Genomic DNA, 26,895 nt, shown 5'->3' with positions numbered 1-26,895 from the left:
CCGTATAGAAGGACCTCCTTGATTTCATGTCTTATTCTATTTATTGCTGCTCAGTGCTTGTGACTCTCCAGCCAGTCTTTGTCATATCTATTATGAACTAGCTAATTACGACTACAAATAGAACATTGCATGATTTTTGCAATCAGCCAATCAGGAGTCTCATAATAAGGCGTGGCTGGACAGAGTTTTTGGGGTTATGGAGGGCATAAGATGTCTGTGTATATATATGAAGTGTGTGTTTGTATTTGGTGTCTTGGTTGGTGGTGGGGACAGTTTTTAGTTTCAGATCTGAGCACTGATGATCTGATGTCATCTTTATCAGAGACTCAGAACTCAAACAATTTCACTCTGATGATCAACATAAATTTACAATGTCAGCCACAATGCCTGATTCTATTCCTGCCTATTCATGTTAGCATGGTTCCGTTGTAGCATTCTGGTGATTATCAAAGCTCCTCATCATGGCTTTTCATTCATTATTTGCATGGCGAAGTGAACAGACAGGGCAGGAATAGAACAGGCCACATGGCACACTGTACTAAGTCTTTAGCCATTGGCTGTATCTCTTAATTGACTGTGTTTTCCTCCAATCAGGTGTTCCAAGGGAGGCTCGACTCTCTTGCCGTGGCAACAATCAAAACTCTCTCAACAGTGATGCACAAGTCACCTGCTGCAAAGGTTTGTTATAATAGAATTCCAACATATAACAAATATTCATATTTCTATATACACTGCCATTCAAAAGTTTTGAGTCTGTACATGTTTTTATGTTTTATTTCACAAGTCTCTTGTAATAGCCAATAAGAGACTTCTTTCAAAAATAAAAGTCTCACCAGGGCTGCATTTATTTGAGCAGAAATGGAGTAAAACAGTAATATTGTAAAATAATATTACAATTTAAAATAACAATTGTAATCTATTTTAAAATGTAATTATGTGATGCAAAGCTGAATTTTCAGCATCATTACTCCAGTCTTCAGTGTCACATGATCCTTCAGAAATCATTCTAATATGCTGATTTGGTGCTCAAGAAACATTTCTGATTATTATTATTATCAATGTTGAAAACAGTTGTGCTGCTTAATTTTTGTTCAAACCATGATACATATTTTATCAGGATTATTTGATGAATAGAAAGTTTAAAAGAGCAGCATTTATTTGATCATTTGTAACATTACAAATGTTAAGCACTATATCTTTTCTGTCACTTTTGATCAATTTAATGCATCCTTGCTGAATAAAAGTATTTCTTTCAAAAAAAAAAAAAATCTTACTGACCCCAACCTTTTTTGATTGCTAGTGTAGTTATGCATATAATTAGCAGTAGAATAAATTTTACCTTTAGAACAGGATTTCCATGATCATGAGACACTTGGAAATATGTGGGAATTTAAAAATTATTTCTAGTCCTGGAAAATGTATTAATATATATGTATATTTTTCTGTTATAGATCAAAGATTAGTAACCAGCAGGAATCTTTATTTAATTTTTATTTGATGCCTTTAGGATTCTTTTGGATTGGTTCCAAATCATGACAGAAATTCCAATGAATTTGAACTATTCAGAAACTAATTTAAACTTATAAAATAATAAATAAAACAATTTTGTTTTCTTGTAGGAAGTATTTAAGGAGCGGATTGGCTACACTCACCTGTATGAAGTGTTGGTGTCACTGGGTCAGCCTTCCAGACACCTGCTGAAGGAACTCATGAATATGGTGAGATGAACACTTCCTGTTTCCTGTGAGTCAGTCACATGATGTAACTGCCCTTTTCTTTCTCATTGTCAAGTCACCTTTATTTATATACTGCTTATACAATACGAATTGTTTCAAAACACCTTCACAGTAATAAACAGGAAAATAACACAACACAAACAAATAGTCAACACAGTGCAGCGCTTCCAGGTTCTACGTCAGAACGACGGCTCATTATTGGCCAGCTCCTGCATCAGCATCACACACACACGTGAACAGCGTCGACCAATACTGAGCCGCCGTTCTGACGTAGAACCCGGAAGCTCTGCACTGTTTACTACGTCAACAACGTAGGAGACTGACAGGGAAGAGAACAAATGTTTGAATAAAATCATTACTTTTGTTTCTTTTTTGCGCATAAAATGTATTCTCATCGCTTCATAACATTAAGGTTGAACCACTGTAGTCACATGGAGTATTTTAAAGGATAAGTCCACTTTTAAATACACTTTTCCTGATAAATTTACTCACCCCCATGTCATCCAAGAAGTTCATGTCTTTCTTTCGTCAGTCGAAAAGAAATGAAGGTTTCTGAGGAAAACATTCCAGGATTTTTCTCCTTACAGTGGATTTCAATGGCTACCAACAGATTGAAGGTCAAAATTACAGTTTCAGTGCAGCTTCAAAGGCTTTAAACGATACCAGATGAGTAATAAGGGTCTTATCTAGCGAATCGATCGGTCATTTTCAAAATAAATACAACCGTTTATGCTTTATAAACAAAATATCTCATTGAACATACTTTCCGCTTCCGCATTCTTCATAACGCTTACGCTGAATGTTCTACGCCTTCCCTATTCTACTTACGGAACGAACGCGGCGCCAGTTTCGTTTTTTTCCGTAACTTGAATAGGGAAGGCATAGGACATTCAGCGTAAACGTTATGAAGAATGCGGAAGCGGAAAGTACGTTCAAGGCGATATTTTGTTTATAAAGCATAAACGGTTGTATTTTTTTTCGAAAATGACCGATCGATTCGCTAGATAAGACCCTTATTACTCATCTGGTATCGTTTAAAGCCCTTGAAGCTGCACTGAAACTGTAATTTTGACCTTCAACCTGTTGGTAGCCATGGAAATCCACTGTAAGGAGAATAATCCTGGAATGTTTTCCTCAAAAAACCTTCATTTCTTTTCGACTGACGAAAGAAAGACATGAACATCTTGGATGACATGGGGGTGAGTAAATTTATCAGGAAAAGTGTATTTAAAAGTGGACTAATCCTTTAATACAGCTCACTACATTTGGAGCGTAGTCATCTCATGTTCTTGTTCTGTATTCCTGCAGGCTGTTGAAGGTGAACATTCCTCCGTTGGCCTCCTGGGCATCAGTAACGTGGACCCTCTCCTGCTCCTGATCCAGTGGCTTCCAGAGCTGGACTCTGCCGAGCTGCAGATCTTCACTGCTGACTGGCTCCGCCGGATCTGCGGTCTGAACCGGCGGACGCGAGCCACCTGTGTCAATTCCTCCATGACTCTCAGATTGCTGTCGACTCTGGAGAGGCATGAGCGGCTACACCGGGCCTGTGCCGAGAGCCTGGTGGGGCTGTTGGGTTCTTTAGGCAGTCAATCTCTGAGTTCCTCTGAGCTCCAGCAACTACTGAGACTCCTGCGGCAGGACGAACCGGGCTGTGCTCACCCGTATGTGGGTCCTGTATTGCGTTCTCTCCTGGGGATGGTGCGCAAACAGGGCCTGGAGAGCGCCATGCAGTACTTTGATCTGTCACCGCCCATGGCTGGCATTTCCGTGCCGACCATCCTCCGCTGGCCAGGCTACGCCTTCAGCTTCTTTGCTTGGCTGTCATTGGACCAAGATCAACTGGGCTCGCCTAGTAAAGGAGAGAAGAGGAAACAGTTGTATAGGTGAGACTGGAGATAAAAGAGATTAGTGGAGTGATAGTGATTTTGGTGGGAAAGGAACCAAGAAGTCAAAAATTCAGCCTTGTTTTCGATATAAACAATATGTGTGTATACACTTTCATTCAAATGTTTGGAGTAAGTTTGATTGGTTTTTTGAAAAGTCTCTTATGCTCACCCAGGCTGCATTTATTTGATAAAAAACAAAACAGAAATATTGTGAAAAATGTAACAATTCAAAATAAATGTTTTCTATTTGAATATATTTAAAAATGTAGTTTATTTCTGTGATCAAAGCTGAATTTTCAGCATCATTACTCCAGTCTTCAGTGTCACATGATTCTTCAGAAATCATTCTAATATGCTGATTTCAAGAAACATTTATTATTAATATCAATGTTGAAAACAGTTGAGCTGTTTCATATTTTTTTCAAGATTCTTTAATGAATAGAAAGTTCAAAAGAACAGCATACAGTATATTTGAAATGGAAATCTTTTGTTACATTATTGAAGGATTTACTGTCACTTTTGATCAATTTAATGTATTCTTGCTGAAAACATGTTAATTTTACTGACCCCACACTTTTAAATGGTAATGTATTTGCACCAAGAGACTATATTTTATTTTATTATTGTTTTAAAAATATATTTAATATAAACTTAATAAAAATTATATATAATCATTGCAAATATTTTGTAAATATTTGAAATACTATATCTCCCACCCTACAAAGAATGGTGAGTATTTAAAAGAACATGTTCCTGCGTCTCTTATATAATTGCTTGTCTGTTTCAGTATTTGTCACGTTATATCTTGTCTCAGACAGCGTCTTGATTAAAAAAAACTACATTTTTGTTACACAGAAAATTATTTTCAATTTTATACTCCAGTGTGCGCATGTCCTGTGTTTGTGCCTCCTAATTGTAATATTTAATTCATTCTAAAAACTTATGTTTTTGTATGTGCATAGTTTTTTCACCCCGGGCGGCACTGGGTTCGAGGCCTTTATCAGTTCAGCTGGAGTGCTTGTGGTTGCCGTCTGCACTAAGAAAGAATACGTCACCGTCATGCTGCCTGACTACTGCTTCTGTGATTCGCTCTGGGTGAGTCAAATGACAACAGTAATGAAAGTGAAAAAAAGTGATGTGATGTGTAGCCAAGTATGGTTTCCCATACTCGGAATTTGTGCTCTTCATTTCACCCATCAAAGTGCAGTGAGTATTGAACACACACACACCATGAACACACACCCAGAGCAGTGGGCAGCCATTTTTTTGCTGCAGCGCCCGGGGAGTGATTGGGGTTAGCTGCCTTGCTCAAGGGCACGTCAGTTGAGGGTAATGAGAGTGGAAAAGAGCGCTGTTCATTCACTCCCCCCACCTACATTTCCTGCCGGTAATGAGACTCGAACCCACCGACTCTGGGTTACAAGTCCGACTCTCTAACCATTAACCATTTTTATTGTTACAGCATGGACAGTCAAAGAACAAAGTGAAATTGAGTTGTAATGAGATGTTTGTATTTGACCTGCAGCACAGCATTGGTGTAGTTCATGTGCCGGGGAAGAGGCCGTTTGGCCAGAGTCTGGTTTATATCTTTGTGGATGGACAGCAGAAACTATCAGCACCTTTAAAATACCCAACCATGACTGAGGTGAGAGAAACAACCATTTCTGTACTGTTTCTTTTTAAAAAAACCTACCTAAAAACCACCCTAGCAGCATTTCTGAAAGTGTGAAATATTAAAGAGGACCTATTATGCACTTGATTTTCTTGAGGACCTATTATTATTATGTCTTTATTTTCTTTTTGGGGTCTACTAGAATAGGTTTTAATGTAGGGCTGCAACGATTAATCGCGATTAATCGTTTGCAAAATAAAAGTCTGTGTTTACGTAATATATATGTGTGTGTTCTGTGTATAATAATTATGTATATATAAATACACACATACAGGTATAAAGTTTAGAAATATATGCATGAATTATAAATATATATATATATATATATATATATATATATACATATAAACATAAATATTTTATATATAAATATAAAAATTTTCTTAAATATATACATGAATGTGTGTGTATTTATATATACATAATTATTATACACAGAACAAACACATATATATTACGTAAACACAGACTTTTATTTTGCAAACGATTAATCGCGATTAATCGTTGCAGCCCTATTTTAATGTTTTTTACTGTTTTTTTTTTTTTTTTTTTTTTTTTTTTTTTTAAACATTATTTTTCACATTCATTTTTGCAGCACCTCTCTTTCTTGTCTGCCTAAAACACTCTTTTTAGTTCCTTCTCTATGAAGCCCCTTCTTCCAAAAAGTGCAGTGTCGGCTGGATCAGTGTGTTGTGATTGGTCAGCCGCTTTAAGCGTGTTTTGAAAATGTCACGCTCCTTACCATAACCAAGTTTAAATGCACTACTAACTAACTCAACCAGGCCTCGCCCCTTTCTTTGCATATGCCTTGGCAGGAAAATTTAAATGAGGAACATTGTGACATGTTCGTTCCCAGAATTCAAGATTACAATGGAGGCATTTCAGGGAATTCAGAAACAGTGCGTGCTGATAAAAAGAATAACTCCCTTTTGGAGTGACTTTGTGCTTTGGAACCTTGCAGACATTATTTCATGCTCAAACAGAAAAATTACACACTAAAGAAAGTTGAAAATGTAAAAAAAAAAAAAAAAAAAAAGCATAATAGGACCTTGTTTGTTCAGTCTTTTATCTTTGTATCTCCCTCTCTCTCAGGCCTTCACGTCATGTTGTATCGGTTCAGCGGGTCACCGCACCACGACCCCACCTCCCTCTCAAATCCCAGATCCTCCATTTTCCGGAGGTAATTCCTCTGGACGCACGTCTTTCGGCGCTATCCTCCCGGGCTGGGGCGGGCTGCTAGGTACCAAACCTGAATCCGTCACCAAACTAATTTCGGCCGGGACTCAGGACAGCGAGTGGGGGAGTCCCACCTCATTGCAAGGGCAGTTGGGAAGTGTCATGGTCTTCCACGAGCCCCTCCAAGCCAGTCATGTGAAAGCCCTCTGTAGCGCAGGACCAAACTGTATTTCCCCCTTTAAAAGTCAAGAAGCTGAACTCGGAGACTTGGCACCTAAACTTCTGCTACACTATTCTCCAAAGGTGAGATGTGCATGTAGGTCAATGTCACCTAGGACGGAGCTGTATAGAAATGATGCACAATAAAATGCTATTTATTTCACTTTTTCTTTTCACATTACATGTTTTATGTCACTGTTGTTAAACCATGTCTGAGGGATTTAAACTTAACATTTCAACATTTAAATTTAAAAATTGATATGAATAATTTTCACACAATTAAAATTAAATTAGCTTATGATTATTTCACATTATTTGGCCATATGTTTATAGTTTTACAAGTAATGTCTTGTTTTTATGTTTAATTTTCATGCTTGAAGATTGAAAGTCTGGGTCTTGGAAAAAAATCTATGCAAAAATTAGCATACTACCATTCAAAAGTGTGGGGTCAGTGTTAGGAAAGGATGCATTAAATTGACAGTAAAAACATTTATAATGTTACAAAAGATTTTTATTTCAAATAAATGCTGTTCTTTTGAACTTTCTATTCATCAAAGAATCCTAAATGAAAAAAATGTATTACATTTTCCACAAAAATATTAAGCAGCACAACTGTTTTCAACACATGATAATAAGAAATGTTTCTTGAGCAGCAAATCAGCATATTAGAATGATTTCTGAAGGAACATGTGACACTGAAGACTGGAGTAATGATGCTGAAAATTCAGTTTTGCCATCGCAAGGAAAAATTACACTTTAAATATATTCAAATAGAAAACAGTTATTTTAAATTGTAATAATATTTCACAATATTACCATTTTCACTGTGTTTTTGATCAAATGCAGCCTTGCTGAGCAGAAGAGACTTTAATTTCAAAAACATTTAATTTACTGAACCCAAACTTTTGATTAGCAGTGAATGTAAATGATGAAGGCATGCTAAAAAGTTCATACAACAACAAAAAAAAGTTTTTTATTTCTTTAAAAAATAAAAATTACCTGCTGAGACATGCCTGAAGTTAAAGAATCACTCATTTATGTGTTTGCTCTGAAACATCATAAATGTAAATTACTCATATTTGCGACAGCCTCTTTAGCATGTAAATGACTAATTGTTGTTTCCTTGCATATACAGGCATGTCGGAACCCAATTTGTCTGGATTTGTCCCCTAATATGCTGCATGGCCGCCTGACAGGAAATAAAGTGGTCAACTGGGATATCAAAGTATGTATGCTGTTCCTTTTCTTCCTTTTTTTTTTTTGTCAGAGAGTGCTCTCCGTAACTTTCCTACTCCTTAAACACCTGCTCACGCGCTCTCGTCTTTTTAGGACATGATCAACTGTGTTGGAGGACTTCCTGTGTTACTTCCAGTCTTGGAACAGTTGACTTTGTTAACCCCTGATTTACATCACGTTGACCGCTCGGGGTCAGAGTTCATCAGCCCTGACTCAGCCACACCCGCTGAAGGAGACTGGGTCATACTACCTTCAAATAGGGCGTCAGGTGAGCACATTCATTTTTATGTTTGATTTATTACATTGATAACCGATTCCTTCATTTTATTTTTAAGTGTCACTCCTAGCCCTAAATAACCATTAGCTCTTTTATTTTATTTTATTTTATTTTATTTTATTTTATTTTATTTTATTTTATTTTATTTTATTTTATTTTATTTTATTTTATTTTATTTTATTTTATTTTATTTTATTTTATTTTATTTTATTTTATTTTATTTTATTTTATTTTATTAGTGCTGTAATTAAAACTATTAAAATATATTAATAGAAAGAAAACTGAAATAAATATTAGCTGAAAATCTTTAAAAAAAAATTCTAAAAATTTAGAAATAAACTGTAATAAATATACAAAACTGAAAATAAATATAAATGAAAGCAAAATAGAAATATAAAAAACTAGTAAAATGACAAAAGCACATAACAAAATTACTAAAACTGAAAAGCGAAAAATAAAAGCTAATTTGACCGGTTAACCATCATTTTTTTTTATACAAAATATATATTTTACAAAATAATTTGGACTCTAAATTTGTTAGAAAATTAGTTGTGTTCCAAATTTGAAGTTAAAGGTGCCCTAGAACTTCTTTTTAAAAGATGTAATATAAGTCTAAGGTGTCCCCTGAATGTGTCTGTGAAGTTTCAGCTCAAAATACCCCATAGATTTTTTTTTAATTCATTTTTTAACTGCCTATTTTGGGGCATCATTAACTATGCACCGATATATAGGTTGCGGCCCCTTTAATTCTCGTGCTCCCCCTCCCCCGGAGCTCGCGCTTGCCTTGAACAGCATAAACACAGTTTACACAGCTAATATAACCCTCAAAATGGATCTTTACAAGATGTTCGTCATGCATGCTGCTTGCATACATCGGATCATGTGAGTATAGTATTTATTTTGATGTATTACTTTTGATTCTGAATGAGTTTGAGGCTATGCTCCATGGCTAAAGCTAACATTACACACTGTTGGAGAGATTTATAAAGAATGAAGTTGTGTTTATGCATTATACAGACTGCAAGTGTTTAAAAATGAAAATAGCGACGGCTCTCTTGTCTCCGTGAATACAGTAATAAACGATGGTAACTTTAACCACATTTAACAGTACATTAGCAACATGCTAACGAAACATTTAGAAAGACAATTCACAAATATCACTAAAAATATCATGTTATCATGGATCATGTCAGTTATTATCACTCTATCTGCCATTTTTCGCTACTGTTCTTGCTTGCTTACCTACTCTGATGATTCGGCTGTGCACAGATCCAGACGTTAATACTGGCTGCCCTTGTGTAATGTCCCGATCATGAGCTGGCATATGCAAATATTGGGGACGTACATATTAATGATTCCGACTGTTACGTAACAGTCGGTGTTATGTTGAGATTCGCCTGTTCTTCGGAGGTCTTTTAAACAAATGAGATTTATATAAGAAGGAGGAAACAATGGAGTTTGAAACTCAGTGTATGTCTTTTCCATGTACTGAACTCTTGTTATTCAACTATGCCAATATAAATTCAATATTTAATTCTAGGGCACCTTTAATATCATAAAAATTGTGATAAAAGGTTTTAAAGCAATGTCCAGTTTCAAAATGTTTTTCACACGTAGAATTTTGAGCTTTTTAAGTTTTAAGAATGATACATCATTTCAAGGATGATACCTAATTTATGATGATTACTGAAATATGTGATAGGGAAAAAAAAAAATCATACTTTAATATTATATAACGAATACTAAAATAACACTGTTACTAGCTGTTGGTGGACATAATGAATGTGTGACTGATCTTAAAGAGTCTTACCTCTTGCCCCTTTTCTGTATTTCTGATTATTATTTCTTGATGTTTTATTTTTCAGAGGCCAGACTGGAGAAGAATCTCGTGGCGACGTTCTTGCTGGTGATCAAGCATTTCCTGCAGCGGCATCCCATAAACCAGGAAACACTTCTTCACTCACACGGTGTGGCCACATTAGGAGCTCTGCTTCAGAAGGTACCCATGATTCTCTTTCTCTTGATTTCTCAGTCTTTCACTCTGCACGTCTTAATTTCCCCGTCTCGTTCTGTGCCTGTGTGCAGTTGCCAGCGTTCCTGGTGGACGTGAGCGTGTTGGTGGCGGTTCAGCTGTTGATTGAGCAGATGACGTATGAGAAGAACTCGCAGCTCCTGCAGCAGCTCCACACACACCTGCTGTTCAACTTCAGCATCTGGAACCAAGGAGATTTCCCCCTGCGCATCGGTCAGTCTCTAGTCGTGTCCCAAATGATGCGCTACGCACTTATACACTGTGTGCTCAACCGTGTAGTCTATGAAAGGTTATTTTGTCATTCAAGATCGAAAAGTTGGTGGTCACTGTTGCACTCTATTGTGGAGTTATGATGTGTACGTTTCATGAGGCTCTTGTGAGTACTTTTGTGATGAGCATGATGTGTTTGTTGTGGTGAAGGTCACATCCAGTACATGTCCACCGTCATCAAAGACAGCAGAAAGCAGTTCAGGAAGAAATATGGAGTGCAGTTCCTGCTGGATACAGTTCGCCTTTACTATGGGTAAGACTACATCTCCCACAATCCCTCAGTCCTCTGCTGTGTCACTTTCGCATAACCTGATATTGCTGAGTTCAACATGTTCCTGGGTCAACATTTTTGTTGATCCTGGAACAACATTCAAACCAACCAATCAGATTTGAGGGACAAGTCTACAGATTATGTCAAGTTTAGGCTTAAAATCATGAATTGGTGCTTCTACATCAGTGTTATTCATCTATCATTTCCCTCTGATTTTTGGGATAACTTATGGGTAGGGTTAGGTTTAGGGGTAGGAATAGGGTTAAGACTAAATTTTCAGACTAGAATGTTGTTCCAGGATCAACAAAATATGTTGACCCAGGAACGCATCTAACTCAGCAATATCATGACGTGCGTCACTTTCTGTAAAGTTATCGCCTCATGACTGTTCTGCCTCTTTCTCCTTTCGTCACTTCATCCATTCTCTCTTCTTTCTAGTTCTGGAAGTAAAGATGCAGATCTGAGTGAGGATGACATTAAGACAATCAGAGCATCTCTCTGTGGCCTTCTGAAGTATTACATCAGCAAGGGGACCACCCAAGATGAGATCCAGAGCATTCTGGGATACATCGCTGCCATTGGAGATGAGGAACAGGTGAGAAGAGGAAGATATTGGTGGAATTTGGATTAGTGTGTCCCAAATTATAGTATGCTGAAAATAGTACACTACTGTTCAAAAGTTCGGGGTCGGTATGATTTTTTTTTTAAAAAGTAGTTTTGAAAGAAGTCTCTTATTGCTCACCAAGGCAATCAAAAATACAGTAAATATCGGCATAGCATTGGAAACTAATTCCATTGCTATTCTTATAATATTACCAAGTGGCAGCATATTTATTGAAAATAACAGAGGGCCTAACACAGAACCTTGCAGCACTCCATAATTTACTGATGTGTTCCCTGTTTAATATTCAAAATGGTAACAGTCTGATACGTACGATCTAAACCACCTTAATGCCTGTCCCTGAATACAATGTTTAAATCCAGACAAATCAGCAATTTTTAACCAAGACACTGAATGTGTCATTTTGTCACCTGTCAATGATGTCATATCCATATCCGTGTTGCCCTAGATTTCCAGTTTTACTTTCGTAGAAACCATGGAAACACCAAAGACACTTTAATATTATGTATTTTATTAGACAGGAGAGCAACTGTTTGGATACATTTATCAACAGAAAAAAAATATTGTTATTAAGCTCAACATGGTTAGACTTATTGCTATGTTATCCACTTGACAAAATAGTGTTGTCTCTGAGGCATGGTAAAAACATGGTACTCGTGGTAAATCTAATCAGAGAGAGCTTTTTCCATCATATAATATATGATTCAACACAATATCATTTAGCAACACAAGTCATCCAATTTTTATTAAAGGATTAGTTCACTGTCAAATAAACTTTTCCTGATAATTTACTCACCCCCATGTCATCCAAGATGTTTGTCTTTCTTTTCTCAGTAAAAAAAAAAAAAAAGGTTTTTGATAAAAACATTCCAGGATTTTTCTCTTTATAGTGGACTTCAATGGCCTCCAAACGGTTGAAGGTCAAAATTACAGTTTCAGTGCAGCTTCAAAGAGCTTTAAACGATACCAGACGAGGAAAAAGGGTCTTATCTAGCGAAATGATCGGTCATTTTCGAAAAAAATATAAATGTATATGCTTTATATAAACGAATGTTCTCCTTCTAAGTGCTTCTGCCAAAACCGCATTTCCGTATTCTCCAAAAAGTTTACGCTGTATGTCCTTCCCTATTCAACTCACGGAAAAAATGTAACTGGCACTGCGTTCGTTCCGTTGCCGAGTGTTTGTGTGCAGGAAAGAAGCACTCTCTTTTATTGTTATTGATCTGCCCTTTCTAATCAGTAGAGCAAATGTCCTCTGTCTTTCTCTATTTTAATTATTTCTAAACCTCAATGTACTTAACCACAATCTGGATTTACTACCCTGCCAATTCATTTAATTGCTGTCTCTTACAGTTTCTCCTGCTCTTATCACTTATTAGCAATAAACTTTAACTAAACATGAAAATGAAATCAATGCAATGCAGAATGTTGTGTCTCAGCGACTGTGTTATGTTTTAGCTGTGTGGGATCTTGGAGCTGCTGTTGACTCTGCTGCAGACCAGCGCGGCGCGGGACCAGCTCTTCCTGCTGCTGTTCGAACCGGGAGCAGCCGACTCCTGCTATGCACTGCTGCTCAACAACAAACACTCTGACCGTCTCCGAGAGCTCGTCTTCAAGGTGCACTTAATACTCTGAGCATTGCGGATGCAGCTTTTTTTAAAGCAACTTTCTTCTGGTCATCAGTGACCATTATTATCAGAGGTGTTTGCTTCTCATGCTTGGGGTTGGAAATCTTAAAAAAAAAAAAAAAAGCTAACTTATTTGCATCACTTTTTCTACAAATGAAACCTAGAAGTCATAACTGTTACATTTCTAAGCATTCAGACTTATAATATTAGCCTTGCGGACAATAAAACAGGAACACAAATCCCATAGACTTAGCCTTGAAGAAGAGAGCTGAGTATATCTAGAGACCAGAATATCAGAACAGTGGTTGGTTCTTTTGAATTATTCCGAATATCAGCCACCTAGTAACCACCCACAGCACTCTAAAAACACTCAGAGTACCTTAGCAACTGCATTGCAGTAGAATGCACATTTGTTAAATTGTTGCAAAATTATATTTTCCCTATTGTTGATATATATCTGAGTGAAGCAGGCTTCTTCAACAAGAAAATATGTAGGGCAAGGACTTGATTTTGTCTATTGTTTGGGTGGTTGTTTGCCATTGGTCGATCTCATGTGAGTGACAGGTTGCCCCACCCTCGTGCCAGTAAACACAGCATCAGAGAAGAGATGTTCACTGCAAGATGGGAAGGGAAAGTTATTTTGAATAGATTATGAGGGCACATGAATTAAAAATAAATCAAATCAATTTTGATTTCACTGTGACTTTAAAGTTCATTCTAATAGTTTGAAAAGTCAGAACTTTGATTCAAATATACTGTACAGTACAGTCCAAAAGTTTGGAACCACTAAGATTTTTAATGTTTTCAAAAGAAGTTTCGTCTGCTCACCAAGGCTACATTTATTTAATTAAAAATACAGTAAAAAACAGTAATATTGTGAAATATTATTACAATTTAAAATAACTGTGTACTATTTAAATATATTTGACAAAGTAATTTATTCCTGTGATGCAAAGCTGAATTTTCAGCATCGTTATCGTCTTCAGTGTCACATGATCCTTCAGAAATCATTCTAATATGCTGATTTGCTGCTCAATAAACATTTATGATTATTTTCAATGTTGAAAACAGTTGTGTACTTTTTTTTTCAGGATTCCTTGATGAATAGAAAGTTCAAAAGAACAGCATTTATCTGAAATACAAAGCTTCTGTAGCATTATACACTACCGTTCAAAACTTTGGGGTCAGTAAGAATTTTTATTTTTATGTTTTTGAAAAGAAATTAAAGAAATGAATACTTTTATTCAGCAAGGATGCATTAAATCAATCAAAAGTGGCAGTAAAGACATTTATAATGTTACAAAAGATTAGATTTCAGATAAACACTGTTCTTTTGAACTTTCTATTCATCAAATAATCCTGAAAAAAATATTGTACACAAATATTTTGTACAATTGTACGCATTAAATGTTTCTTGAGCAGCAGATCAGCATATTAGAATGATTTCTGAAGGATCATGTGACACTGAAGACTGGAGTAATGATGCTGAAAATTCAGCTTTGCACCACAGGAATAAATTAATTTGTGAAATATATTCAAATAGAAAACAGTTATTTAAATTGTAATAATATTTCACAATATTACTGTTTTTTTACTGTATTTTTAATTAAATAAATGTAGCCTTGGTGAGCAGACGAAACTTCTTTTAAAAACATTAAATATCTTAGTGGTTCCAAACTTTTGGACTGTACTGTATATTGATTGATATACATTCATATTTGAATGCTCAGCAACTATAAATATGGTTTATGTAATGCATAATGCATTTCATAATATTTGAGAATCAATTAAATTATTGTTAAATTAAAATTAAAGTTATCGTCTTTGTCAGACAGGTATTATTAGTATGTACATGGCTAATTTTAAACGGCTACTTTAGTCCAAACTCTGTGTGTGTTTCTGCAGGTGTTTGAGCGGATGCTGAAGTGTGACCGCGTGTATGAGAAGAGCAAACAGAGGTTGCGCTTGAGGGATGTGGGATACTCCGGCCTCAGCCTGCTGTTCTCTGACCTGCACCTCACTTCCACCCTCATCAAGTGCCTCCTTCACCAAGTGTTGTCTACTGGTCAGTCTGATTAACACTCTAATCCACCAACCACCTGACTCAGCACATACTCTGATAAGAGCTCAAGTCCTTGCTAGGCCTGGGTGATTCAAATATTAATGAAAAGTGTTTTGGTGGCAAAATAAATATAGGAAAATAATTTAGGTTACACTATTTTGATAGTCACTTTAGACATTCTACTAACTATAAGGAACTCTGCAACCACATGTCAACTAACTATCATTAATTTGCAACTACATGTCAACTAACTCTCAGAGTTAAGGCTCGGGTTAGTAAAAATAAGTTGTACTTGCAAAGTTATTTATAGTCAGTAGATTGTCTGTTCAAAATAAAGTGTTAGCAGATATTAAGCAGACAGTCTACTAATACTCTAATGAGAGTTATTTGACATGTAGATACAAATTTACTTATAGTTAGTAGAATCTCTAAAGTGGACTATTGATTTAAAGTGTAACCATAATTTACATATTTTCAAAGCAAATACATAATCTGTGTTGAATATAAAATTTGTAATTTAAAGGTGCCATCGAACGTTTTTTTACAAGATGTAATATTTTTTACAAGATGTAATAAGTCTAAGGTGTCCCCTGAATGTGTCTGTGAAGTTTCAGCTCAAAATACCCCATAGATTTTTTTTAAATATTTTTTTTTTAACTGCCTATTTTGGGGCATAATTATAAATGCGCCGATTTAGGCTGCGGCCCCTTTAATTGCTCGCGCTCTCCGCCCCCCCAGAGCATAAAACAAAGTTCACACAGCTAATATAACCCTCAAAATGGATCTTTACAAAGTGTTCGTCATGCATGTCTAATCGCTTAAGTATGGTATTTATTTGGATGTTTATATTTGATTCTGAATGAGGTTGAGGCTATGCTCCGCGGCTAATGGCTAATGCTACACTGTTGGAGAGATTTATAAAGAATGAAGTTGTGTTTATGAATTATACAGACTACAAGTGTTTAAAAATGAAAATGGCATCGGCTCTTGTGAATACAGTAATAAACGATGGTAACTTCAAACACATTTGTTTAACAGTACATTAGCAACATGCTAACGAAACATTTAGAAAGACAATTTACAAATATCACTAAAAATATCATGATATCATGGATCATGTCAGTTCTTATCGCTCCATCTGCCATTTTTCGCTATTGTCCTTGCTTGCTTACCTAGTCTGATGATTCGGCTGTGCACATCCAGACGTTAATACTGGCTACCCTTGTCTAATGCCTTTCATAATGTTGGGAACATGGGCTGGCATATGCAAATATTGGGGGCGTACACCCCGACTGTTATGTAACAGTCGGTATTATGTTGAGATTCGCCTGTTCTTCTGGAGGTCTTTTAAACAAATGAGATTTATATAAGAAGGAGGAAACAATGGAGTTTGAGACTCACTGTATGTCTTTTCCATGTACTGAACTCTTGTTATTCAACTATGCCGAGGTAAATTCAATTTTCAATTCGATGGCACCTTTAATAAAAATAGTATTATTATATATATTAAATTTGTATTTGATGTATTATACATTTATCTATATTGTCCAGCACTTATATAAGCACATGTAGTTTATATAGAGAATGCAATTTATTAATAAGGCCAGACTCAATTTGTTATGTGAAATGTTGTTTTTCCTTATGCCCTCCTTTTTGTCCTTTTGAATTTGTCTTCTAGATACTGTGGTGAACTATAAAGATCTGATGGCTGTGGTCCAGCTGACCCATAAAGCTGGGCCCAGTGTTCGGCTGACCATATGCAAGAGGGTTAGAGCACTTTCTTCCTTTCTCACATGTAGATATTACTAGTGTTATTGAAAACAAAAAAGTGTTATTTTTTTTCAATAGAGCACAAAGTTTCTTTTTTCAAAATTGTTGCTTTACCATATGAAAGGACAAAATACACTATAGACAACAAATAGTACCAAAAAAGAATCCATATGATTCATGAGATATCTATTAAGGCGTTTTGAAAATCTTCCCTTCATGCGTGGAACATCATTTTCATTTTTGGGTGAACTTCCCTTTAACTAAAATAAAAACATGAATTTGCAAAGGAACAAGAACTAAACTGCAAATAAAAACTGAAACAAAATAAAAGTGAAAAAGATTATCAACTTGTATACACTTTTTTTTTCTTTTCCCCACAGCTGTATGCTCTGTTGCAGTCTCAGCAAGATGCAGCGCTACAGATCTCCAAGCAGATGTGTTGGCAGGGCACTCTAATGCGCTTGCTCGTCCGGAGCCCCGGGAGCGACGGAGGTTCCAGTTCGGGCCGTGGTGACGCAGCCAGCCTAGGGAGTTTTGAGCTGAGTCGCAGCACCGGAGCAAACCGCCTGGAGCCTCCTCTGGAACGCAGGACTCTCGAAGACAGCGTGGGAAGGCTGAACGAAGAGCGAGACAGCGTCTCAGACAGCAGGTCAATAGACAGCCTGGACAACGGAGACCTGATGTCTCTCTCCGAGACACCAGGGGACGCGCCGACACCCAAAGCCTGGGGCGGGAAAGTTTTGAGTTTGGACCTTTCCCATGTGCATCTGTTCGATCACGGGGACAGCGGCAGTCAGACTCCTGGTAGCATGCCTAGCACGCCTTCTCCTCTGGAGAATGCTAAGCCTTTCCTCGGAGCTTCCTCTCTGAATGATGACAACTTCCTGTTCAGTGACAATGTGTCCCTGGGAGAGTCTTTTAACAGCGAGGTGAGTCTAGAGATCTGATCTGTGTTTCTGAGTGGAGCATTTATCACTTCCTCATACAAACACTGTTGTCATTTTTCACCCTCTGTATGTCCTCAACAAGAGAAGTACCTGATAATAAGTATTATAATGAAGGTGTCATGTGATTCTAAAACAGAATTTATAGATGAGTCCCATTGAAAGTCATTGTAAAATCTGTACACCCATGACTGCACATTCTGTATTAATGTACCAAGTTGTTACAGGGTAATTAACTAATTTACTTGGCAGAACGGTTGTGTATTCCAGTGAGTAATATTAATACATAATTTTTATTAAGCATTGATGTTTTTTATCATTCTGATTTATGATTCATTCTGATTCTGTTTTCGTCATTTTATTAAATATTTTTCTTACCTGTGGTAAAATCACTATAACACATTTACACTAGCATTATAATTTACACTACTGTTCATAAGCAAGGACTTTTTTTTTTTTTTTTAAACTTTCTATTCACCAAAGAATCCTGAGAAAAGTCACAGTTTCCACAAAAGTATTAAGCAGCACAACTGATTCCAACATTGATAATTATTTTACAATACTACTGTTTTACTGTATTTTTTTATCAAATAAATGCAGCTTTGTTGGGCATAAGAGACTTTATATTTAAATAAATTTGAAATATATAAAGTGAAGGACTTAGTAGCTTAATGAGGTTTATGAGCTTTTATGTCAATAAAAAATTTCGATCACACTTTAGATTAGGGTCTAATTCTCACAAAAACAATTAACTACAACTTTTGCCTCAATAAACTCCTAATTACTGCTTAGGTAGTGTTTAAGTTTAGGTATTGGGATTAAGGGATGTAGAATAAGGTCATGCAGAAAAAGGCATTAATATGTGCTTTATAAGTACTAATAAACAGCCAATATATTAGTAATATGCATGTTAATAAGCAACTAGTTAATAGTGAGAATTGGACCCTAAACTAAAGTGTTACCAAAATTGTTTAGCCAGAGCCAATGTCTTTTCATTTCAAATAAGACTGATTGATTGATTTAAGCCTCTCTCTTGCGACCCAGCGTACAGAGGAGGAGTTGGCTCGTCTGGTGTTAGAGATCGTGTTGTATGTCATGTGGAGAGGCGTGGAGGGGTCAGATGATGCTGCCTGGCTGGAAAGGGGTCAGGTGTTCTCTGCCCTCACCAAACTGGGCACTGCCAATGAGCTGTTGCTGCCCGTCGACCACATCAAGCTCAGGTGAGACTACAGCTCAAGTTTGTTTCTTTGGAACTGCAGCCGAAACCAAATCAAAATGAAAGTTTTTATTATTATATATAAAAAAAAACCTTTATTTAATAATCAATTAATTAATTTAATTTATTTAATAATCAACACTCACATAAAAAGTTGTATATAAACATTTAAATTGCACATAAGGCAGTTTTTATATCAGCTATTTATTGAAAATAATAAATATAATTATCTAAACTCCCCAATTTGTTAAATGGTGGCTGTAATCAAAACTTGGTTTTAATGACAGATTTATTCAAACACACATTAAATAATGAAGTAAAAATATAATTATGTAGTATTGTGCATATACAGTAGTCAACATTTTAAGTGGATCAAAAAAGTTCATCAAAGTTTTAGGACAACTTTGATGAAAGGTTTTGATCCACTACAAATGTTGACTATCACAAAATGCTCTTCTCTAGATTTTTTTTTTCTAGCTGACTAACAACTTTATGGACATTGAATGGCTTTCCTGAGGTACATGTAACGTTACATAACATTGTTTACAAGCTGTTTTATTCCAGTTATATAGTTTCTCTGTGCCGTTATCACTATAGTTCAGATGTGGACTCTGCTTTCCTTTTGTATTTGATTATAATTTAGAATTATGTCTTTATTGTTATATTTAGATGTGAGCGGACCTTTATTACATTTGCTAACCTCTTTTTCTCCAGTCTGATGGAGAGGATGTTGGAATGGGCCGTAACGGACAACCGAGAGGCGACGACGGCCACGCTGCCGCAGCACACGGAGAATGCAGTGCGTCTGCTGCACGTGGTGCAGGACTTCCTGCAGGCTGAGGGTCTGGTGAATCCCGCCTTATGGACCGAGAAGGTTCTGGAGGAGACGGTGACTCTGATGGACGGGCTGATGGTGTGGTATGCCTCAGGGACGCAGTGGCTCCAGCTGTCTCAGGTGGGGCTACGGCTGCTGCTCGGGTTCATGGCTCAGGAAGATCCGCAGGTGAGAGCTCATAAGTCTATTACCTGTGATCAAAACTTTGCTGAAAAAAACCTGTTGTACACAATCTACATTTACACTTTATTTTCATAGCCCACTTTAGACATTGTAATAACTATAAGTAACTTTGCAACTACATGTCAACTAACTCTCATTAGAGTATTATTAGACTGTTAGGGTTAGGGTTTGTAGAATAAGTTGACATGCAGTTGCAAAGTTACTTATACAGTCAGTAGAATATCTGTTGGGAGCATCAAAATAAAGTGTTAGCAGATATTAAAGGGGTCATGAACCGCATTGTTTTATGATTCCTGGGGTGCACTTATAATGTTAGTTGTTGTTTTTTTTTTTAATATATACATCAAAAATGGTCATATTCTTATAGTTTGATGACCTCTTATATGTCAAAAATATATGCTCAAGGAAAATTTTATTTCTCAGATCATGACCCCTTTAAGCAGACAATCTACTAAAACTCTGAGATTTAGCTAACATGTAGTTACAAAGGTACTTATAGTTAGTAGAAAGTCTAAAGTGGACTATCGAAATAAAGTGTTATCCAATCTTCTACATGCCTTCTGCCCTCTGATTGATAGTTCATAGTTTTTAGCAAGTAAAAGGTCTTCTAGATTAATTATAAAACCTTTCATTTCAAACTACATAAGTCACAAAAGCCTGATGTATTAAAGGTGCCATCGAATTGAAAAGTGAATTTACCTCGGCATAGTTGAATAACAAGAGTTCAGTTCATGGAAATGACATACAGTGAGTCTCAAACACCATTGTTTCCTCCTTCTTATATAAATCTCATTTGTTTAAAAGACCTCCGAAGAACAGGCGAATCTCAACATAACACCGACTGTTATGTAACAGTCGGGGTGTACGCCCCCAATATTTGCATATGGCAGCCCATGTTCTCAACATTATGAAAGGCATTAGACAAGGGCAGCCAGTATTAACGTCTGGATGTGCACAGCCGAATCATCAGACTTGGTAAGCAAGCAAGAACAATAGCGAAAAATGGCAGATGGAGCGATAATAACTGACATGATCCATGATATCATGATATTTTTAGTGATATTTGTAAATTGTCTTTCTAAATGTTTCGTTAGCATGTTGCTAATGTACTGTTAAATATGGTTAAATTTACCATCGTTTCTTACTGTATTCACGGAGACAAGAGCCGTCGCTATTTTCATTTTTAAAAACACTTGCAGTCTGTATAATTCATAAACACAACTTCATTCTTTATAAATCTCTCCAACAGTGTGTAATGTTAGCTTTAGCCACGGAGCACTATCAAACTCATTCAGAATCAAATGTAAACATCCAAATAAACACTGTACTTACGCGATTAGACATGCTGCATGACGAACGCTTTGTAAAGATCCATTTTGAGGGTTATATTAACTGTGTAAACTTTGTTTATGCAATGATAGATTCAAGAGCTCGGGAGGGGGCGGAGAGCGTGAGCAATTAAAGGGGCCGCAGCCTGAATTGACGCATTTCTAATGATGCCCCAAAATAGGCAGTTAAAAAATTCATTAAAAAAAATCTATGGGGTATTTTGAGCTGAAACTTCACAGACACATTCAGGGGACACCTTAGACTTATATTACATCTTGTAAAAAAAACATTCGATGGCACCTTTAAATATGATCTAAACACATATGCAAACTTTTATCTTACGACCCCAATTTTTTGAAAGGTATAAGTACTCATAAACATGCTCCAATACCAATATCTGATACTAAAAATTGATTCACTCTATTTGTTCTTTATTTCCGGCAGGTGTGTGCCATGGCTACGGCCAAACTGAATGGCATCTTACAAACGAAGACGGTGGACTCTCAGGACGAGGCTTGTTACCTTCTGGGCCGGGTGGAGGGAATCCTAAGGCGCTCCGTGGGCGAGGAACGGACGGAGGAGACCTACTCATTTTTAGTGCCTCTTCTCCGTACCCTCCTGTCTAAAGTCCACAAACTCCTGTACATGGAGCTGCACCTCCCTTCCCTCCCCGACACCAACGGAAGTCCATCATTCTTTGAGGATTTCCAGCTGTATTGCAGCTCCCCAGAGTGGAGGGTCTATTTGGATAAATATGTGAGAGGATATATATTTGGATAAATATATTACTACAGTATATGCGGTTAATTGTAATTGCATGCTGGTTGATTATTATATTCTATTTCAAGTTTTATGCACTTCATTGCCCCCTGTAGTTTGTAAATGTAAATTTTGTTTGTTTCGTCAGATTATACCCTACATGAAGCAGTACGAGATCGAGACGTTCAGTCAGGGTCATGAGAACATGGCCCTCTTTTGGAAGGAATGTTATGAGGCGTTCATGTTCAATCTGCACCGCAGGGACAGAGAGAGAGGAGAGAGCAAGATACGCTTTCAGGTACCAAAACATTGACACACACATGCTAAAGTTTTTTTTCATATATTTCTATTTCAAAGAAATGCTGTTCTTTTGAACTTCCTAGCTAGTAAAGAAATCCTAAAAAAAAATCTATATCAGTTTCCACAAAAATATTAAGCAGCACAACTGTTTTCAACATTGATAATAATAAGAAATGTTTCTTGAGCAGCAAATCAGCATATTAGAATATCTGAAGGATCATGTGACACAAAATATATTACAATAGAAAACAGTTATTTTAAATTGTAAGAATATTTCCAACTATTACTATTTTTGCTGTATTTTTGATCAAATAAATTCAGCCTTGGTGAGCATAAGAGACTTCTTTTAAAACCATTTTAAAGAAATCTCACCAATTCCAAATGTTTGAAAGGCAGAGAATAGAATTTCCCTTCAAATTTAATGCAGAATTTAATGGCTATCAGACATTCGCAAACATTTTAATTATTCTCAAAAATCTTTAGGAGCAATTTGTGGAACCATTCAGTCGTCGAGGGCGTCAGGAGAACCTTAGGTACAACAGCATGCTGAAACAAATCCACACGCAAAACAGCGCCATCCTCAGGCAGTGGAGGGCAGCGCGCAGATTACTCTTCTGTGAAAGAGGACCCTGGGTGGACAAGTGAGTGTTATTTCTGTGTGTAGATGTTGCTGAAATCAGCAGTGGATTCTGTTTGTGCAGATGTATGTGTATATATGTAAAAGACTAATCAAATGTGGTCTTCCCAGTGTGTAACAAACTAAAAGCTATTGGCTATTTAAAAAAAAAAAAGAAAAGTGGTCTGTAAGGCAGCTGTTTGTGTTTGGCAGGCAGCAGAAGGACATACACTGGAAGCTCTCTAGCGCTGAGAACTACTCCCGTATGCGACTCAAACTGGTGCGGAATTACAACTTTGACCCCCACAGGGAAGCCAGTGCCTTGAGAGACAACCTGGGTAAGACATACACGCATATAAAGATGGTCACCTGGAACTTTTTATGAATCTCGTGACTGGCATTTGGAGAAATAACTGGTTTTGTGTGTTACCTCAGGTGTGCAGCACCAGCAGGTAAATGCTGAGTCACTGTTGTTAGAGGCGGTGAAGCAGGTGAAGGTCAGTGATCTGGAGGATGACATCCTGGAACTCCTGGAGGAGGATCCTGCATCGGCCAATCAGTGAGTTTGAGTTTAGATGGACAAGAGTAAAAGCCAATTACTGGAGCTCAATACAGAAACACACTTTTACTCAATAATTGGAGATGGACAGAGAAAAAGAAATGTGCAATCTCATGGAAACTTGAATAATGTTCTTAAATCCATAAACACAATTATTTTTGCTAGTTTGCATATAAATGCATTTGTTGCTGTTTAAACAGCTTAGTCTGTTTACATTTTGACATTATCATGTCAAGGTGATTTTCTTGCATTTGTCAATTTATGGATTTGTATGTTCACTACTATTCAAAAGTTTGGGGTCGATAAGATTTTTAAAAAAGTTTTTTAAAGATTATTAATGTGTAATATTATTCCAATTTAAAATAATTTTTTTTCTGTTTGAATATATTTTAAAATGTAATTTATTCTTGTCATCAAAGCTGAATTTTTAGCATCAATACTCGTTTTCAGTGTCACATGATCCTTCAGAATCAATTATTATTGTTAACAGTTGAGTTGCTTCATGTTTTTGTTAAAAAAAGTTCAAAAGAACAGAATTTATTTGAATTAAAAATATTTTTGTAACATTATAAAAGTCTTTACTGTCACTTTTGATCTGTTTATTGTGTCTTTGCTGTACAAAACTGTTCAGTTGTAAACACGCTCGCTGTCAATCCCTAAGGGCTGATTCAGAAGAGGCGGGTCAAAAGGAGAAGTTGGTGATCTCAGAGGACTGTGAGCTGGTCACAGTGGTTGACGTCTATCCAGGTCGTCTTGAGCTCACCACACAGCACATCTACTTTTATGACAGCAGCGCAGAGAAAGAGGAAGGTGAGGAAAGTGCAGTGTGAAGGTCAAAGGTCATGAATAGCCGCTTTTCCACCGTAGGAACTTTCCCCAGGAACTATGGACATTGGGGTGGTACTCGCTGTGTTTCGACTGCAGGTACCAGGGTCTAAATGAAGTTCTGGGTAACAATTTCCCCCTCAGAAAGTCCCTGCTCAAGAGGTAGTACTTTTTCAAAGTTCAGGAACTTTCAGGGGTGGGACTTGGCACTGAACATGCTTATTTGATTGAGTTCACGCAGCATTTTGATTGGTTGAATCCATACAGTATTTTATTTCAACATCCATTGAACATCCATTGGGGGGGGCGGGGAGTTGGAGTTGGAGTTGGAGTTCCTGGGGGTTTGGAGTTTGAGTTCCTGGGAAAAAAGTTCCTGGGACAAATTGTTCCGGGTGGAAAAGCGGTTCTGGCTCAGCATCCTGTGGTCAGTGACATTTACACACCCGCTCTGGATTCTGTTTGAACTGCAGTATGGTCACACATCAGTGTTTTTTCATTACCTAAATGATCTAACATGGTGTTTTCAGGTGTAGGTCAAGACTTTAAATGGCCTCTGTCTCAGATCAGAGAGATCCACCTGCGCAGATACAACCTCCGACGCTCTGCGTTAGAGATCTTTCTCATCGACCAGACCAACTACTTCCTGAACTTCAAGAAGGAGGTCAGAAATCTTTCAAGTCATCATGAAACGGAAGTTGCGATAATATTTTCTTCTCTATTGTGATTTATATCCAAGTGAAAAAAGTTGGGTGAAACTTGATTTTGTCCATGGGGAATTGATTGGATGGTCATAGTTTGCTATTGGTCAATCTCATGTCATGTGAGTGACAGGTTGCCCCGCCATCACGCCAATAAACGCTTCATCGGAGAAGTGATGTTGCTGCAAGAGGGAGGGGAAGTTATTTTTATTATAGATCGAGGCACATGAAAAATATACAGTATAATGATGTGCATGGATAAATCATTTATAATTAACACTGCAATGTGTCAATTTTGGTTTCATGGTGACTTTAAGCAAGTGTCTCATCTTATTTCTCTTTTTCCTATGTAATGAGTTAATGTAATGTTGCATGCAATTGTTTAAAACTGTTGTATAATTGTTTTATGTGTAAACACACTCATTGGGTGTCATTCACTAATAATTGTGTGAATTCTTTGTACTTTTGCACACTGGAGAACTTCTATTTTTCGCCTAACACATGCACATGAATTTGTTCTGAACCTCATTGTGATATTAATGAATCTGTAGTATTCTAAATGAGCGGCCACTTGCCCAAAGTTAGTAATTTGCATAAAATATGCCCAAACCTTCTCTATACAATAGCTGTCCTCACAATCTTGCCTTTCGTCGCTCTCAGCAAACATATGACACTCTCTAACAATGCGACTAAAAGCATATGCTCACTAAGATCCTCACGCAATGCCAAGTATGACATCCTCAAAATCAGCTCAAACACAAAAAAATACAGTTTGTACAGAACCAGATTAAGTATCTCTCTTTAACCAGCTGTACATATCCACGTTTTGTGCAGAGAAATCTAATATCCAGCTGCTTTGAGCTATAACAAAAATATCTGCGTATAACAGTATGTGATTTTTGCATACATGTTCCTACATTTTTTTAAATAAAATTTGAATGCATTTTTGTACGAAAGAATCACAATTTGTTTGTTAAAATGTTCATACACAGATTTCACGCACAAATGTGTGCGTACGTTAGTGAATGAGACCCATTATTATTTGTTTGTCAACTTTCCCACCTTCTTTTATTCAGTCTCTCGTAATTTGTTGTTTCTGGGTTTGATTGACAGGTGCGTAATAAAGTGTACAGTCGGATGCTGCTGCTGCGATCTCTCTCTCTTCATGCCACTCACTCACCGCAGGAGCTGCTCAAAGCTTCTGGACTCACACAGGTCACTGCAGACGTATGAAGCACACTCAGTTTAGGGATTTGATTCACTGAAACACAACACTGAAGGTTTAGAGCTGATCAAGTACTTACTTACACTTCTCTCTGTCATCAGAAATGGGTGAACAGGGAGATCTCAAACTTTGACTACCTGATGCAGTTGAACACCATAGCAGGAAGGACGTATAATGATCTGGCTCAGTATCCTGTGGTGAGTGACATTTACACACCCGCTCTGGATTCTGTTTGAACTGCAGTATGGTCACACGTCTGTGTTTTTTCATTACCTAAATGATCTAACATGGTGTTTTAGTTCCCCTGGATCCTGTCGGATTATACGTCAGAGGAGCTGGATCTGTCCGATCCGCGGGTGTTCAGAGATCTCTCCAAACCTGTAGCCGTGCTCAACGAGAGGAATGCCAAAGCCGTCAGAGAGAAGTGTGTTTCTGTCTTACGTTTATGTCTCTCAGTCTTAACAGATCGTATTTACTAAGACAGAAGTCTGTGTTCACTGCAGGCTGCACTGTTTAATCTGTAATTCTGTTACAAACAAGTGTTGTTTA

The 26,895-nt window shown here is 37.0% G+C and overlaps 1 protein-coding gene across 4 annotated transcripts in view; it reads left to right on the top strand.

Annotated features, from left to right (window-relative positions):
* Positions 1–26,895, top strand: part of nbeal1 (neurobeachin-like 1) — a 73,049-nt gene that overhangs the window by 27,438 nt on the left and 18,716 nt on the right. For 2 of the 4 annotated variants that reach the window (XM_048200280.1, XM_048200282.1), the window contains 28 exons: positions 595–678; positions 1,620–1,718; positions 3,045–3,619; positions 4,585–4,717; positions 5,148–5,267; positions 6,387–6,773; positions 7,825–7,914; positions 8,019–8,193; positions 10,068–10,201; positions 10,288–10,447; positions 10,655–10,757; positions 11,214–11,370; positions 12,856–13,014; positions 14,931–15,090; positions 16,766–16,854; positions 17,238–17,786; positions 18,846–19,021; positions 19,732–20,020; positions 21,809–22,120; positions 22,272–22,421; positions 22,907–23,064; positions 23,253–23,377; positions 23,475–23,598; positions 24,260–24,408; positions 24,951–25,084; positions 26,235–26,348; positions 26,448–26,543; positions 26,646–26,770. In XM_048200280.1, the coding sequence (XP_048056237.1) occupies positions 595–678; positions 1,620–1,718; positions 3,045–3,619; positions 4,585–4,717; positions 5,148–5,267; positions 6,387–6,773; positions 7,825–7,914; positions 8,019–8,193; positions 10,068–10,201; positions 10,288–10,447; positions 10,655–10,757; positions 11,214–11,370; positions 12,856–13,014; positions 14,931–15,090; positions 16,766–16,854; positions 17,238–17,786; positions 18,846–19,021; positions 19,732–20,020; positions 21,809–22,120; positions 22,272–22,421; positions 22,907–23,064; positions 23,253–23,377; positions 23,475–23,598; positions 24,260–24,408; positions 24,951–25,084; positions 26,235–26,348; positions 26,448–26,543; positions 26,646–26,770 (5,126 nt within the window). The remainder of the gene's footprint in view (positions 1–594; positions 679–1,619; positions 1,719–3,044; positions 3,620–4,584; positions 4,718–5,147; positions 5,268–6,386; positions 6,774–7,824; positions 7,915–8,018; positions 8,194–10,067; positions 10,202–10,287; positions 10,448–10,654; positions 10,758–11,213; positions 11,371–12,855; positions 13,015–14,930; positions 15,091–16,765; positions 16,855–17,237; positions 17,787–18,845; positions 19,022–19,731; positions 20,021–21,808; positions 22,121–22,271; positions 22,422–22,906; positions 23,065–23,252; positions 23,378–23,474; positions 23,599–24,259; positions 24,409–24,950; positions 25,085–26,234; positions 26,349–26,447; positions 26,544–26,645; positions 26,771–26,895) is intronic. The other 2 variants (XM_048200283.1, XM_048200281.1) reach the window with 1 other exon arrangement.

This window comes from Megalobrama amblycephala, linkage group LG8 (assembly GCF_018812025.1).
Source record: "Megalobrama amblycephala isolate DHTTF-2021 linkage group LG8, ASM1881202v1, whole genome shotgun sequence".
NCBI classification, from domain to species: domain Eukaryota; kingdom Metazoa; phylum Chordata; class Actinopteri; order Cypriniformes; family Xenocyprididae; genus Megalobrama; species Megalobrama amblycephala.
Note: the sequence above shows the minus strand (reverse complement) of the source record. Positions and strands in the feature narration are given on the sequence as shown.